Consider the following 16,818-nt stretch of genomic DNA (forward strand, 5'->3'; position numbering starts at 1 on the left):
AGCCTGATTGGCAAGCTCGCTTCTTGCGTAACTATATTTCATCTGACACAGAGCTATCCCAAGTTTGAGCTATGGCTCCCATTGCAGTGAAACCCTGTTCGACAATACAAAAAAGGTCCTAAATTTATACCTGGCTAGAGCTATTCAGAATTTATCTCTATGAATTATATACTAAGGGGAGACGTGCTAAAGAAATAGACATTTAAAGGAATCTGTAGCAAACATTGCCTTCTGCTTAAATTTTTGGCATACCTTCAATCTGTAATAAGCAACATGAGTATTTATGAGGAGTGGGAAAATAAAATGGAAGTATGGAACAGACCTTTGTGTTCTTGAGGCCAGTTTATTAAATATTATACATATTGAGTCTGTACTCTAGAGAGCAAAAAAAAAAACTTACCTAATTTATAATCTTCATGTAGTATTACTGCTACTCATAACTCAACAAGGTGAAAAATAAATTTTGGATGTTGACATATATTGCAACAGAATTCAAGATGCTCATAGACTCTAGTATACTGTACTTGATAATTTGCTTGCTCCGGCATATATAGCATTTGGTTTCGTTTCAGGCACTTAATCGGCTAATCTGTAGAAGAGGGGGAAACTGTAGGAAGAGCAAGTGGTAAGTACTAAATATTTCCAACTGAGAAACTTCAGAATCACGTATTAACGGTGGAACCAAGTTTGTGTTCCATTGCTATCTTAGCATCCATCTGAAACTCAATAGATGGTATACGCAAAAGTTGTTTGATTTATAAGATGGAAGGAATTGTTGAATTAGATATTAGAATTACACAAAGTAATCTGTTACCTTGATATTTAGAATAACAATATAAAACAACTGATTGCGTTTAGATTAGAACATCAAAATATTTACATGTAACAAATTTATGATTTGTCAGGTAGATGATTCAAAAGTTTTGTCCATGCTCGCTTAGGCCTACTCTTAAAGTAGATAAGTTAAACTACAGTTTGAGGGCTCGCCTATTAGTTTATCCACATGCAAACAAAGTGAAGTCATTAAGAATCTAGCAAAACTACATTGTAATCTGTTTTGCCATGGTTCTCAAAGCAACTCACATGCATAGTGGGAGATGAGGTCTACCGACACACTGATACAACAAGGCATGACTTTGCTGAAGTAAACAATAATTGAACAACTTATTTCATGCCTAACTCGATGGAACGAAAAGGAACAAACACACATAGAACCGATTCTACCAAAAATATGATAAATATAAACCTTCCTTGTCGTGTAATTAATCATCGTAAAATATGAACCAATGAAAGAAGCATGAAGGAATCACATAGTATAAAAAAATATGGGATCACCATAGAGTGAACATAGATAAGAAATTGATTTGGACCGAAGGGATTCCAAATGGCACACACGTCTAGAGGAAAATGCTCAGCTGACAAAAATTCCTAGCTAATAAATTATTACTGTAAGCCTGCAACAGCAACCAATACTGTCTGACAGTAACACTCCCTTCCACTTGGAGCAAAGATTCAAGTCTGCTTCATAAAATAAAACTCAGAGCGGGTAACTTCTTGTGTGCAGTACTGAAACATGATCACTAAGACACACTTCCTGCCTTTTCTAGCTGGTTGTTTCCACACAAGAAAGCTACAAAGAACATGACGTGCAGAACACACCTATGAGGATGATGGCATGATATCACTAAAGTTGAAAAGAGCAAACCGTAATTATATTTTGCAACAACCAATTACCTATATTAATCAAATGACACCATAGAAAAATTATTAGAAAGAACTACCAATACCTGAACATTAAGTTCCTCCATAAATATTTCCTTTACCTCCTCATAGCACAACGTTTTGACCTGCAACTGGCTCCACCAGAACAGAGAGAAATCGTAGATTGGATGAAATATCGTACGGGGGTGAGTGGAAGACAGAGATAAAAAAGTTTGCAAAGTTGTATGAAGGTGATTGACTGGTTACCTTGGGAGGAGGGGATTTGACGGCAACGTCTAGAGGAGGAGGGTGTCATGATGCATAGATAAACGCCCAAATCTAATCCTCTTGATCCAACCCAAATCCCCTTGATTCAGGGCCACAAGGCCAGTGGCGGCAACATACGGCCCTGGATGATAGCGGCGGTGGCGTTCCACATTCCGGATCTGAGCACTCAGGTAGACGGGGGGACGTGTTGTCGTGGTAAGCAAAACGACCGAGGGGGGGGGGGTGCTGCTACTTGGAAAGCTAGCGCTTAGCGGTGGACATTGCTGCTAGTCTGCTAGAGATCAAGAAAGAGGGAGGTGCACCATTGCTTGAGGCTGTGATAGGCGACGATGCAGGGAAGGCTGTGTCGCAGTAGGCTGTAGGATTCCTGCCCAGCCACCAGGATCGCCATGGCCGTCGCTCCCGCATCGTTCGCGACCTAGCTCGGTCGTCCATGGGAAGAGCCGCCACGCGAGCGAAAGAGACCAGGCTCGCGAGCAGGCCCAGTAGGCCCAATTGAATCTCAGGTACCCAAAAAAATCACCGGAGCAGCGGCCCGAGAAGGTTAGCGATCGTCAGGAAGCCTGTACGTGTGATTTGGGCGCGATTAAGAGCGAATCGAACGGCCAGAAAAGTCTAAAAGAGATAATCCAACTGATAAAAATGCTGATGGCCTGAGAGGGCTGGAAGGGTGCTCAGTTTTAATGTATCTAAATGTACGTAGGTGCTTGCCCTCTCGTCAACTGAGTTTGTGTGGAGAAAAGAACGGAGCGCTTGGTGCCTCGGCTGGCATCGATGCCACATATTTTCCTTCAATCGACCGGGATTCTGGAATAACTACAGGGAAATCAATCCTAGCACTAATCCTAGCAATCTTTTTTAGCGTCCGCGTTGGAGGTGCCTTAAGGAAAAGATACAGTCACGATTCAAACAACCCTTCAATCCATTTCTCCGTCTACGCCGGGGGAGCAGTGAGACCGACGTCGTAAGTGGGTGAGTCCATGACTAAATGTGTAGTGTGTGGTGAAAATTTTTCCTCTCCCTGAAAGTTCGACCACGACGCTATGTTCGGTCAGAGAAACCGACGAAGAAGAACATTTTCTGCTGTTTGTCGAGTTTGCATTTCTGATTGTGGACTGATCTGTTGCTTTTTTTTCATGAACACGCAAGATTGATAGGTGGGCTGATCTGTTGCAATACTTCTCTGAATATGTAAGGGTTTTTTCCTTATAAAAAATCGGGATTAAACCAGGCGGTGAAAGGAGCGGTTCGCCACTAGTAGTTCAAAACTTCAGATAGTCTTTTGGTAACTGACGGCGCTCGGCCGGCTTTTCCACCGTCTCCGCGACTCTTTTGGCGGTGCTTGCTCGGCTGCTCCGCCGCCGGCGCCGCACGGACCGCCGTCTTGCGCCGCTGGCCTTTGCCGCTACACAGCCTTCCCATTTCCCCTGCCCATCGGACGCTGGATGCTCTGCCGTCGGGATGCCTGGACCAGTCGCCACCTCGCCGCTCTCTGCCCGCCAGACACCTGACTGGGTGGCGCTGCGCAGCCACCACAGTATCTACCGCCGGTGCTAGAGAGGGAACCAGGCGTCCGTTGGCTGGACACGGTGATCCAGCCCCATCTAGCACCGACGGGGGACTTCGCCTCCGCCATTTGCTGGTCCTCCTGTGCACACCACCTGCTCGACCAAATGCCCCGCTAGACCAGGGAAGCTGATTCCATGTCCTTCCTGGCATCTGGCCGTGCCCGCCTCCTCCGGGGCATCTCCAGTCACCGGCCACCACAGCAAGGTGCGTGACCTATCCGACATCCTAACGTCCTCTCCTGTGACATAGTAAAAATTGTGCCGCTAATGTTGCGTTTTGCATTTTTTGAACTAGGACGCTACACCACATGCTTCCGGCGTTACAAGGCGCATTTCTTGCTTGATGGAATCGAGGATGCAGCGGAGAGCGCTGCCGGATCGCAGGAACCACCGGTGTCTCTGGCGAAGAGCCTGGCCTCTCTCGCTGAGGAGTCAACCATTGCTGCTCAGAGGCAGCGGAAGCCCCTGTCCCGGATGGAGCGGAAGAGGCTGGCCGAGCTCCGGATAAAAAAGAGGGTCAAGGCGCAGTATTTGAACGGCAAGTTTTACGATCTCATGGGTAAGGTGGTGGCTAGTGCCGATACGTTGGAGGATGCTTACGACATTGTCCGGCTGAATTCTAATGTCGATCTGGCGTCTCCAAGGGACGATGTTTGCTTCATCGCATTGGCTGAGCAGCTCAGAAGCGGAGAGTTTGATATCGCTGTGAATTCTTTCTCAGTAGCTGCAAAGAGGCAAGGAGGAGAGCGCATTGTTCTTCCACGGCTCAACTTGAAAGTTATCCAGGAAGCAGTTAGGGTGGTGCTTGAGGTTGTTTACAGGCCTCAGTTCTCCAAGATATCACATGGTTGTCGGAGTGGGCGAGGATATCACTCAGCTCTGAGGTTCATATCCACTGAAATTGGGTTTCCAGATTGGTGCTTTACTGTCCCTTTGTACAAGGAGGTGGATAGTGATGTGGTCTTGAAGCTTATTTCACAAATACAGGAAAAGATTGTTGATGACCAGTTAGTGGCATTCATGCAAGATATGTTTGATGCCGAGGTGATCAATTTGGTATTTGGAGGGTTTCCCAAGGGCCATGGAGTTCCTCAAGAAGGAGTACTTGCACCAATCCTGATGAATATTTATCTTGACAGTTTTGACCATGAAGTATTTAGGATTTGCATGAAACATGAAGGCCTTTATTCAGGGGCAAAAAATGTTACAGACAACCAGGGCTCCAAGTTGCGTCACTGGTTTAGAAGTCAAATGAAGGATGGGGATCTAAATAATGAAGATCAAACAGAGGGCCAGCCAAACGTGAGATTATATGCTTGCAGATACATGGATGAGATTTTTGTTGCAGTTGTGGGGTCCAGAGACATAGCAGAAACTGTAAAGTCTGAAGTTGTTGATTACTTAAGCAAATCGCTTTACCTGAAAGTTGATGATGGATTGTGTCTTGTGCCAGTAAAAAAGGACTCTCGGGGGTTGCAGTTTGCTGGCACCGTAGTTAAGGCCGCAACAAAAGAAAGTGCTGCGCTGAAAACTGTTCACAAGCTGAAGGAGAAGGTCCGTTTATTTGCTTGTCAGAAGCAAGAGATATGGGATGCTATGAATCTTAGGTTAGGAAAGAAGTGGTTGGCATATGGTTTGAGGAGGGTAAAGGAGTCTGAGATCAAGTCACTTGGTCTCAGTACTCCGTTGCTGGATCACATTGCACAATTTAGGAAAGAGGGCATGAAGACAGATCATTGGTTCAAAACTTTACTCAAGGTATGGATGCAGGACATCAATGCCAAAAATGAAGCTAATGAGGAGGTGCTCCTGTCAAAATACATTGCTGAACCAGCACTTCCGCAGGAACTCAGAGATGCTTTTAACAACTTTCAGAAGCAAGCTAATGATTATATCTCATCAGAAACTGCTGCTACAGAAGCACTGTTGTCCAGCTTGAAGAATAAGGAATCAATGTATACCTGCCCTGATGATGCTGCCATTAAGATTTATGCGCCTCTTAGTTATATCAAGAAGTGCCTCAATCGCTATGGTGTAACTAATCTTGAAGGTTTCCCTAAACATGTTTCAGCCCTTGTTTTGCAAGATGATGAGCTAATCATAAGTTGGTTTGCAGGAATAATTCATCGTTGGGTAAGATGGTTCTCTGAGGTTGACAATTTTAAAGAGCTTCAACTTATGTTAGTTGAATGTGTCAGGAAATCTTGCATTCGGACACTATCTGCAAAGTACCGAATGTACGAAAAATTGACAGAAAAGCGGTTTGAACTTGATGATTATGGCATTCCAATGGTCGAGGACTTTGAGGCAATGATAGCACAGCTAGAACCTAGTTCTTCCTCAGTTTCCGCTGATGAAGCTCTGACGTATGGCATTTCTAGTAGTGGCTTATGTGTGCTCACCCTCTCAAGAGTTAGAGTCCCTGCTCGGAAATTCAACTGCTTTGTCATGGGCTGCCAATCTTCATCACCAAGTTTGTACATTATTCATGTGAAGGAGAAACAGCGGTTTCCAGGATGGAGGACAGGTTTCTCATCATCAATTCATGGGAGTTTAAATGGCAGACGAATTGGGTTGTGTACCCAACATGTTAAAGATCTATATCTAGGGCAAATCTCCCTTCAGTCAGTTGATTTTGGTGTGCTGATTAGATGACTATAAGATGACCCTGAGGTTTTCAGTTTGAGAATATTGTTCCCTTTTATTGTTTGCAAATTTTAGCTGCTCCCATGATTCTCTGAAATAATTTCTTTTGCAAAGTAAATTTACTGTTTTAGATTAATTGACCGTTATTTCAAGAAGCACACATGTCACATGTGCAAAGAGTATTGGAAGATTTATAAACTCTGTCCAAAATTTCAAAAGTGCCTCTACAAATTCAGAAAGTATATTTGTATTTTGAGGGAAACATTGCTTTAACCTGATGCATCTCTATTCTGAATCTCCGTAAACTAAGTTCATTAGCTGCCCTCTTCTAATCACAATGACTCTCTACTGCTATTAAGTATTAACACTTACTTGCTCGAGGCTTCCCTTCAGGAATCGGTGAGCTAGAAAACTTTGGTGCCATCGTGCAAGTCTGGCCAAGCTTTGGGTGCTCTGTATGTGTCACTTTGATGACATGAAACTTCTCATATTCTTTCTCAATGGTTTCTTCAATCAGGCTGCTCTCTAAGTTTCCTTTGTGCCTGGGGTGTTCCTGGGCTTTCTGTATCATTTACATCTTGTAGGGTCCCATGATTAAACTGTACTGAATGTTCAGTGACGATTTTAAACTTGGACTTGCTGAATTTTCCTTCAGGGTCATGGTCACGGCACTCTGATTCCAAGAGGCTGGACGTTTGCTGTTCCAAGGTCATGAATTACATGACCATCCAAGTTCAATCAATAACTATGCTGCTGGCAAAGAAGGCATCAAGGGTTCACCGCCATGAGGGTCCGCCAATTGTTTTAGTCGCTCTCAAGGATTATCAGGTTAGTTGGGGTACTGATGTTCATATATATGTTTCATATTGATTATGATCTGGTTTCATCTCCAAAGAACTGAAGGAATGATTGCAAACAATATCAGCTAATGAACATGGAGTAGTCCAGGAAATCTCATATTGTCCATTTATTTGTTCCACCTGGAAATAAAGAAGCTAAACAATTAGCAGCTCTAAGAACAAGCATAACTTAACATCACATGCACGCTCTTGCTTCTTTACCATTTGTTTTGTTACTGTCTTATAATCTATTAAAGGTTAGTGCTCTCAACTTATGTCACTGGAATGCATTTGAATCTGGTTAGTTTTAGTTATTTCATACCGTGATGGATTGCAACAGATCACATTATTAAACACCAAATCATTTCTATGTAGCCATAGCAATGCCATCCCACCTGGATAAGGACCCAGGATGTCACCAAGGCCACATAGCTAAGTGCAAAACATGTTTGGAAGAGCAAAGAGTGGGCACGCATAAATTAGATGTCACCTGGATCTGTTTAGAAGAACGATGATAAAGGAGAAGATGACAAAATAATTTCGATCACACGTACAGAGTCACAGTACAGTACACCCACGGGTCGGTGGGTGGAAATAGTCCAAATAGTGTGTCTACCACACGGTACGTCAAATAGTGCAAGTAGGACCAACCGTGTGTGTCTGTGTGGTACCAAGGCAAATACAGCTAACTGGAAAGATGCTACCTACTGGAGGTCACTTCTAATTTGGAGCGTTCTTATCGCCAATGGTTTCTTCCTCCTTCATCAGGCCTATGGAACTCTGAGCAACGCCGGCCTGAGCTGCCATCAAATTTGCAAGTTGGGCGACCTCCCGTTTGCCGGAGTGATGGATGCCGCGGTGCACGTCCTCGTGTTCCCCTGGCCAAGGCAGGGACACATCAACCCCATGCTCCATTTCGCCACCGCCCTCGTCGATGCCGGCCTCCAAGTCACCTTCCTCCACACCGAGCACAACCTCCGCCGTCTTCCCCAGGCGCCTCTGCCACCGCGCCTACGCTTGCTTTCCATCCCTGACGGACTCCCCGACGACCACCCTCGCAGCTTCTTGGAGCTTCTGGAGTCCATGCGGAAGACCAGCAGCGCCGCATACCGTGCCCTGCTCTTGTCCGCCGACGCGCCGGTGACATGCGTTGTTGCCGATGGCACCATGCCGTTCGCCATCGATGTCGCCGAGGAGCTTGGCATCCCGGCGCTCGCCTTCGCCACGCACAGCGCCTGCAGCTACCTGGCGCTCCTGTCTATGCCCAAGCTCGTTGAGCTCGGCGAGACCCCCTTCCCTGCGGACGACCTGGTGTGCGGCGTTCCGGGGATGGAGGGCTTCCTCCGGCGCCGAGATCTTCCTCGTGGACTCTACTGCACTGAACAAGGCGAGGGAGACCCCTGGATGCTCAAGCTTGCCGAGGTCACCGCTCGCTCCAGCAAGGCATGTGCGCTCATACTCAACACCACCACGTCCATGGAGCAGCCAGCGCTCGCCCACATTGCGTCGCGCACAAGTGACGTCTTCGCTGTAGGCCCACTGCATGCCAGGTCAAGGCTCACCGCAAGCGCAAGCCTGTGGCAGGAGGACGACGGGTGCATGGCGTGGCTGGACAGCCACGAGGACCAGTCCGTCGTGTACGTGAGCCTGGGGAGCCGCGCGGTGATCACGCATGAGCAGTTCACTGAGTTCCTCTCCGGCCTGGTAGCTACTGGATATGCCTTCCTCTGGGCGCTCCGGCCGGACATGGTCCAGATGACCAGCTCCACGCTCCTCCGAGAAGCCATCGGGGTAGTGGAGGGCGGCAAGGCACACGTCGTCGAGTGGGCTCCTCAGCGGGACGTGCTGCGGCACCGGGCGGTGGGCTGCTTCCTGACACACGCCGGATGGAACTCGACGCTGGAGTGCGCCATGGAAGGCGTGCCGATGGTGTGCTGGCCCTTCTTCTCCGACCAGCAGATCAACAGCCGCTTCGTGGGCGCCGTGTGGAGGACGGGGCTGGACACGAAGGACGTCTGCGACAGAGGCGTCGTTGAGAGGACGGTGAGGGAGGCCATGGTGTCCGACGAGATCAGGGGGGTGGCCCAAGCTATGGCGCAGCAGTTGAGGCTGGATGTCGCGCAGGTGGGGTCGTCGTCGTCCGAGTTGGAGCGGCTCGTCCGCTTCATCAGGGAGCTCAGCATCAGGTCCTGTTGAAGCCCAGAACTAATGAAGACTAGCACAGCCTCTCACGCACTACATGTTCAGTTTCATACTTATTCAGTCTCAGAACTTATTCTAGCATTTCCCGAACATATATATGGAAGATGAGGAAATTGTAAGAGGAACTCAGTCTGTTGAGTTGACACCATTTCAAGGCAGTTCCCCGCAATTATGTTCTTGTGATCTAAATTCAAATGTACTAATTTTTACTTTGGTAGTCACTTGGTTCTACTTTGTAAGGGGAAAATTATGCTTATTAGTACCAGCAAATCCTCATGAGAAACACAGCTTCTTATGAGCATGCATGAGCATCTTTCTATTCAAGTACGACTGGTTAAGTGCTTATGTTCTATATATAGTTAGAGGCTTAGAGCATATAGTATAAACTGCGGTTTTGAAGAGCCCTCCCCTATGCAACTGTTACTGAGAAGGTGACAACCGCCAACGTTGAGCTGCTACAAAGGCAGGCTCAGAGACAGAGCAGAAGGTAACGCGCCGACGGCTCCAACTGGGGCGGAGGTTAACAGCAAAACCGGAGAGAACCCCATGGCATCGATCCGGTGGAGGGGCGAGGACAACCGGCAGCGCGGCCGACGAGCTGACGGCGGTGCGCAGCGGGGCGGAGGAGGGGAGGAGGATGCGCAGGCCTCGCGCGAGAGGAGCAGCTGCTGCCTGCTGGGCTTGGCCAGCGAACTACGTCCCGTCCATGACTCGTATCGGTCCACCCGTGTCCGACTCCGGTCGTGGCCACAAGCCCGACTTCGACTTGCTTTGCCGGTCCTGGTGTACGAGCATATATCAATTGAAGAGAGGGCCAGGCCATGGTGTACCAGCATCGCAGACAAGCGCTTTACGTTAGTTCCTGGTTTTTCGTTGGCGAAAGAGTTGGCCAGCAGTAGTAGCCGGGATCGATGAAGCTTCTTCCGGCCGCCCTCGGCCTCGTCCTCCTCCTCCTGCTCGTTCTGAATCCCAATGGCGTGGAGGCCCGGCCAGCCCCGGCCGGTGGCCATCAGAAGAAGGCGTCGAGCGCTACCTTCTTCATCTTCGGGGATGACTTCGCCGACAACGGGAACCTTCCTCTGACCGACCCAGTCACCAGGATGTCGAGGCAATGGGCCTACCCCTACGGCTCCAACTACATTGATGCCGATGGGTTTCCGCGGCCGAATACTCCGTCCGGCCGCTTCTCAAACTATAAAATCCAGTCGGATTTCATCGGTAAGTACTACTCATATTATAATCTCATGTTATGCTGTAATCTATGGTGCATCACAATTATAACCATACTCGTTGTTTTATTGATAACTTGCAGCAACAATGCTGGGATTGGAGGAAGCCCCTCCGGCGCATGCCCGCACGGCAGAGAAAACCTGCGACCCATCCGGCATGACCTTTGCTACCGGTGGTGCAGGCGTGTTGGACAGTACATCACACGAGGTCCCCGCCCTCGCCAAGCAGGTCGACACTTTTAGGAAGATGGTCAAGGACGGGACCATCACGGAGAATCAATTGAGTCGCTCCGTAGCGCTCGTGGCCTTCTTTGGCAATGACTATGCAGGCACTGGCGTCATTGGCATAAGTAGCCCCAGCGATGTGAGTATCATATCAACGCACAATGTATATATGCATACACTAATTTGATGTATCTTACTAACTTACAATTTTCATATATGCGATGTAGATTAATGCTTATATTGGAAAGGTGACAAAAGAGATTGCAGCTAATGTGGATCAATTGTTGAAGCTTGGGGTGACAAAGGTTCTTGTCAATAACTTGCACCCTATCGGTTGCACGCCATCACACACCCGAACCAACAACTACACCACGTGTGATATTTTTGAAAACTTGGGTGCATCAATCCACAACGATAATCTGAAACAAGTTATGGCATCAAAGAAGAATGTCTACATCGTCGACGTGTACACGGCCTTTGCCAATATTGTGGATCATGCGGCAGGTATGTATCTACAAGCATTCACAAGGGTCTCATTATTTTAGAATTATCTTAATCTAATTAGATGGGGTTTGATTGTGTGCTTAAAATACTTTATCTGAACATTTTCAATTTCATGTGCATTAATGTAGGCAAAGGCTCAGAGATGTCCAAACAATTCAAGCGCAAACTATTGCCGTGCTGCGAGAGTTTGAATTCGAATGGTTACTGCGGACAGCAGGGCGAGTCATCCGCGGAGCTTCTGTACACAGTGTGCGACAAGTCGAGCAAATTCTTCTATTGGGACGACATGCACCCAACACACGCAGGATGGGAAGCTGTCATGAAACAGTTGGAAAAACCCTTGAGGGAGTTTGTAAACCGAGCGTAGGCAGCTAGGCTTTATGTATTTGTGTAGATCTTTGTATCTATGCTGACAACCTTCTGATTGTATTTGATAGTTTCATGTATTTCAAAGACTGGGATTTTCCCGATTCCATGATGAATATTATACTGTATTTGCATCTTTTTTGTGAAGACTATATTTATAAGAAGTAACTATTGTCATATGTCACATCTACAATAAATATGTGTTCTAGCTATACAAATCGAGTACTTGCCTATATACGGCCCAATATATAAGCTCAAGGCAATTCCATACCGGTTGAATATTTTGTTGTCGGCTTTGTAGTCTACCGGGTTGGCGCCTTCTATAGATGACAGGTGCCTTGTCTTTGAACTCGGGACTAAGGAGGGTAAATTTGCCTATGAATATGGGTATTTGTGGGTATCCACTTCTTTATGTTCGTGTGCAGTGCTCAAACCCGCTCAACTAGTCGTGGGTATAAAAACATGGCATAACTCTATACCCGTGCAACCAGATCCAACAGTCCGATTGATGGGTTGATAGCTTTTTCTTCGAACAATCCATCGCGGTTCACTAACCTATTGCCATCTCAGAGTCCCTTTTTCCAAACATCCAAAGTTCACTAACCCAAGTCATGGCGCAGCAGCTGAGGCTGGATGTCACCGGGGTGGGGCCTTCGTCATCCGAGTTGGAACAGCTCGTCCGCTTCATCAGGGAGCTCAGCAGCATCTGGTCCTGTCTGAAGCCCAAGGTTACTGAAGACTAGCACAGGCTACGTTGGCCTCTCATGCACTACATGTAAAATAATGGCAATTCTTGAGTTGTGTGGACCGATCATGTTTTTCTCAGAAAAAACTATGCAGCGCGATCAACGTGCAATTCACTTGTGGAGATGCTTCATCAAAGAGTAATTTGATTTTTTTTTGAGAAATCTCGCCTTCTTTACTGCTCAATAATTAAAGGTACAATGTTTTGGTCATGAGGAGACCCTAACCAAACATGACGACCTATACCTAAATTACAACCAAACTTGGCGAGATTATGCGCTTCGAAATTAAAAACTCTACGTTCATGAGTGAAAGTACATGAAATCATATCATTTTTCCTAGCAATTATTTCCTGGATGATGGCACCATGATATCCTCCCGACCCTTGCTTAATGTCCTTCACCACTTTCTCACAATCTGAAGCAACGTGCATCATCTGAATTCCCAGGTCCTCTGCAAGTGCAAGAGCTTCTCTACACGCAAATGCTTCGAGAAGAGTCAGGTCAATAATACCTGCATACACAACAAGAGAAGAGCCCAGGTAAAGCCCGGTGCTATCCCTGCATACTGCTGTTGCCACTCCACAATGGCCATGCCGACCTACGGCTCCGTCGACATTGATCTTTGCTTTGTCCCCCATCGGAGGCAGCCACCTCTGGACTTCTGCCACCCTAGGACCCGAGCTCGCACCAGGAACCCTGCTTGTTGCTGGTTTAGGCAGTCCTCGCAAATCCATCAAATATGAGTTAATGAATGAATTTGTTTGACTTGGGCTCTGAAAAATAGCTTCATAGACTGCTTTCCATCTTGTGTACCAGATAGACCATAGGGTAACAACCATAGTTGTAAACTGGTCATGGCTCAACGACTCCTGCATGTCGAAGAGAAAGTTCTTGGCACCCGGCTCCTGATTATCTCCCATACGCTGCACCACCTCTGAATCTGACAAGGCCCAAATACAACGCACCATGGTGCAACTGATTAGTGCGTGTCTCCAAGAGTCTTCCCTCCCACACAAAGGGCATGCATCAACCGTAGACATGTTCCGTTTCTTTAGCACATCTGTTGTCGGCAGTGAGTGGTGTGCCAGTCTCCACAGGAATATTTTCACTTTAGATGGAACCAAGAACCTCCAAAGCGTAGTTCAATCTTCCTCCTGTCTTGAGTTATTCGACGCACCACTTCTCCCTTCAAGCCAGTCTTCCCGCTGCATTTTGGTTTTGATAATGAATTTGTATGCAGAGCTAATAGAGAAAACACCCTTCCTATCTGGGTGCCACGCCCAAAAATCCTCCATATTCCGTGTGCACACCAGAATTTTCAAAATAGTGTCCGCATCGACAGGCAGAAATACACTACAGATGTAGTTCACATTCCATTGTGCTGTAGCTGGAATTAACAACTCTGAAACTTTAGATGGAGGATCAGCCACACGACATAAAATTGGTCTTAGTGATGATTCTTTTGGTAGCCAATTATCTGTCCAAATATCCGTTGATTGCCCATTGCCAATCCTCTTGATGATACCTTGCTTCAAGATTTCTCTGCCGTCAAGAATTGCCCGCCAAATTTGAGAGGAGCGGGAACCAAGTTCTGCTGACAGAATAGACCCTTCTGGATAGTAGCTCGCCTTGAGAATCCTAGCACTCAATGATGTAGGCTCCTACAACAACCTCCACGCCTGTCGTGATAATAATGCAAGGTTAAAAAGTTCCAATTCTCGGAAACCTAGCCCTCCCAAATACTTGGGTCTCGTCATCACTTCCCAAGAAACCCATGCAGGTTTTCTTTTTCCTTTCTTACATCCCCACCAAAATTTCCTGATAATGCTGTTAATATGTTTGCATAGTCCCCGTGGCAACCTAAAACATGACATAGAATATACCGGGATCACCTATGCAACTGATTTAATCAAAACATCTTTGCCACCTACCGATAATATCTTACCCATCCATCCTTTGACTTTATCCCAGATGCGATCACTTATATATTTGAAAGTATCCTTTTTTGAATGACCTACATCAGTGGGCATACTCAAATATTTGTCAGTTAAAGATTCATTTGGTACTTGCAAATGCCCCTTCACCGCATCACGAACAATCTGTGGACAGCCTTTACTGAAAAATATAGAAGATTTTTCTCTATTCACCCTCTGTCCTGATGCCAAACAATATGTTTCCAGTAGGTTTGATACCTCCTCCGCTCTATTAACACTTGCCCTGAAAAACAACAGGCTGTCATCCACGAATAAAAGATGGTTCACCGACGGAGCCGATGGGGCCACCTTGATTCCACTGAGCTGTGATAACTGATTTTGAGATTTCAATAGGCATGAAAGGCCCTCCGCTGCTAACAAGAAAAGGTATGGAGAGATAGGATCTCCCTGCCGAATTCCACGAGATGGCTTAAACTCTTCTAATTTAGTTTCGTTGAACATAATAGAAAAATAAACAGAAAAAGAGTAATTTGATGTTCAACAGCACTGGCGGAGCTTAAGCAAGGCTGAATGGGCCATGGCCCGCCCAGCTCTGGACCTCCACCTCACATTTATAGCCAGACTATCCAGCCCATCAAGCCTGCTAGTAACAATCCCTTGCTGCCAGGCCAACCCAGCCCGCCCAGCTTTTCGGAGCAAGCTCCGCCACTGATATTTGCACCTATCATTTAAGCCTTGTAGGGTCCCATGATGCTTTGGCGTTAGTGTGATTGCAAGGTCTGGAGCTTCTTTTTATTTATTTGTCCTTGTTCATAGGTGTAGCATCCAAGAATATACAGATGATAAGCGGCAAAGAAGCGGTGAAATCTGAAGAGACAAATCATCATTGTAGGTGTTACTGCAGAGCAGATGTTGCTTTTTCAGAAGAAAACACATGGCCTTAACATTTCACTTTTCAATGCGGAGATTTATCTGTGGATGATAAATGTCAAAGAAAGGATTGTAGTAGTACAAAGAGGCAGACCCTCACTGGAAGTGTTAGGCCATCTTTGATGCCGATCCTTAAAATGTCCGCACACATTCGGATCATGTTGTTCGGACGTGTTATGTCATCCAATGCGAGTCTGTATCTGTCCGCAGGGCGGTCTAGACACACTTTCTCTCGCAAACCAAAGACAAATGTGGAGGCTTTGCAGGCATTTGGACCGTAGCCAAGCCCGCGTCTGGCCGCCCTGGCTCAACCAAACCCCCTCCCTTACCCGCGCGCGCTTCCAGTGCGAAACGGTCAGTGCCGCATTAATTTCGGACCAGAGCGGACTTGACCTCTCACTAGCGCCGGCATTGAAGCGATGCGTCGCAGAGAGAGCGCCACCTGATGAGGACACGAACCTGGGGTAGGGTAATAGGCCTGACCTATACGTCCTACCTAAGGTCCTTGTCCTAAGAATAAAGAAGTTCAAGAATCAGAAGAAGGGATCCAGCAAAGGTGTCGAGTGAAGTCCACTCGACCTACCATTCACTCGGAGACCTCTCTTTATCCAGGTCACTCGACCATGAAACCACTCGACATATAAGAAGACCTAAAGCCGCTCTACGCAGCAATGGTCGGGTATTTACTCATATATTTAATGATCATTTGTAGCACTTCAATACTGGCGTTACCTGTAACGCAACCCCTTTATGTACATTGAATCCTATGTAACGGAGGGGAGCTGGGGTCCTGGCGCACTCTATATAAGCCACCCCCCTCCTCTGGGACAAGGGTTCGCACCCTCTGTAACACACACGCTCATAATCCAGTCGACCGCCTCCGGGCTCCGAGACGTAGGGCTATTACTTCCTCTGAGAAGGGCCTGGACTCGTTAAACCTGCGTGTATAACTCCTCCATAGCTAGGATCTCGCCTCTACATTCCTACCCCCCATTCTACTGTCAGACTTAGAACCACAACAGTTGGCGCCCACCGTGGGGCAGGTGTCTTAGCGATTTGTTGGAGAAGTTGCAATTTTTCCGATCCCCTTCATCATGGTTTTAGGCGGAGGTTTGGCTGAGGGCCGCGAGATTCGTCTCGGCGCGCTCGTGTTTGTCGCCGATGACTCCGCTTGGCTTCAGGAGGCTCCACTCTACGTCGACGCACTCCCCGTCCACGGGGTAACCCACTTTCGCGCGTGCGTCCGCGGCGTCCTCCTGCGGCAGCCGTCGACCCAGTATCGGTCGGCTCCTGTAGCTTCCCCCTCCCTGTAGCCCGCCGGAGCAAACGTTCCGATCGATCGAGGCTTCAGCGGTGGGTGAGGCATGCGGTGGCTCGCCAGTCGTCCACCCCCCAAGTCACGGCAATCGAGCCCGACGAAACTCTCTACGACCTGTTCGACTGGCTCCATAGAGACTGCATCCGAGTGCCACAGTAGCGACCCCGCGGCGGAAGTCTTGATGGTCAATGGACCACGTAGTCCTCCTGGCTTCACCCGCGAAGACGGAGGCGATGGTGGCAGTGATCCGTCGCATGTCCACGAAGAGTACCGACCCGAACCCCTCTCTTCGCAGAGGAGGGAGGAACTTCACCGCCGGAAC

The 16,818-nt window shown here is 47.4% G+C and overlaps 3 protein-coding genes across 4 annotated transcripts; all 3 read left to right on the top strand.

Moving 5' to 3' along the window:
• The first annotated feature begins 3,233 nt into the window (after positions 1–3,233).
• LOC125518674 (nuclear intron maturase 4, mitochondrial) lies at positions 3,234–6,300 on the top strand. The gene is made up of 2 exons (XM_048683498.1): positions 3,234–3,762; positions 3,853–6,300. Exons 1-2 carry the CDS (start codon positions 3,693–3,695, stop codon positions 6,210–6,212), a joined length of 2,430 nt encoding a protein of 809 aa, XP_048539455.1. The 5' UTR covers positions 3,234–3,692; the 3' UTR covers positions 6,213–6,300.
• A 216-nt stretch (positions 6,301–6,516) lies between these two features.
• LOC125518675 (myricetin 3-O-rhamnoside 1,2-glucosyltransferase UGT709G2-like) lies at positions 6,517–10,108 on the top strand. Of its 2 annotated transcripts, XM_048683501.1 has the most exons (3): positions 6,517–6,658; positions 6,859–7,031; positions 7,811–10,108. In XM_048683501.1, exons 2-3 carry the CDS (start codon positions 6,915–6,917, stop codon positions 9,236–9,238), a joined length of 1,545 nt encoding a protein of 514 aa, XP_048539458.1. In that variant the 5' UTR covers positions 6,517–6,658; positions 6,859–6,914; the 3' UTR covers positions 9,239–10,108. The 2 variants fall into 2 exon arrangements, with proteins under 2 accessions (XP_048539458.1, XP_048539457.1); XM_048683500.1 differs by having other exon boundaries at positions 6,533–7,031.
• A 47-nt stretch (positions 10,109–10,155) lies between these two features.
• LOC125518676 (GDSL esterase/lipase At5g03600-like) lies at positions 10,156–11,675 on the top strand. Its single transcript, XM_048683502.1, has 4 exons — positions 10,156–10,462; positions 10,557–10,837; positions 10,926–11,202; positions 11,331–11,675. The coding sequence occupies exons 1-4, from the start codon at positions 10,156–10,158 to the stop codon at positions 11,567–11,569; spliced, it is 1,104 nt and encodes a 367-aa protein (XP_048539459.1). The 3' UTR covers positions 11,570–11,675.
• The last annotated feature ends 5,143 nt before the right edge of the window (positions 11,676–16,818 follow it).

The sequence above is a fragment of the Triticum urartu genome, chromosome 7, assembly GCF_003073215.2.
Source record: "Triticum urartu cultivar G1812 chromosome 7, Tu2.1, whole genome shotgun sequence".
NCBI classification, from domain to species: Eukaryota; Viridiplantae; Streptophyta; class Magnoliopsida; order Poales; family Poaceae; genus Triticum; species Triticum urartu.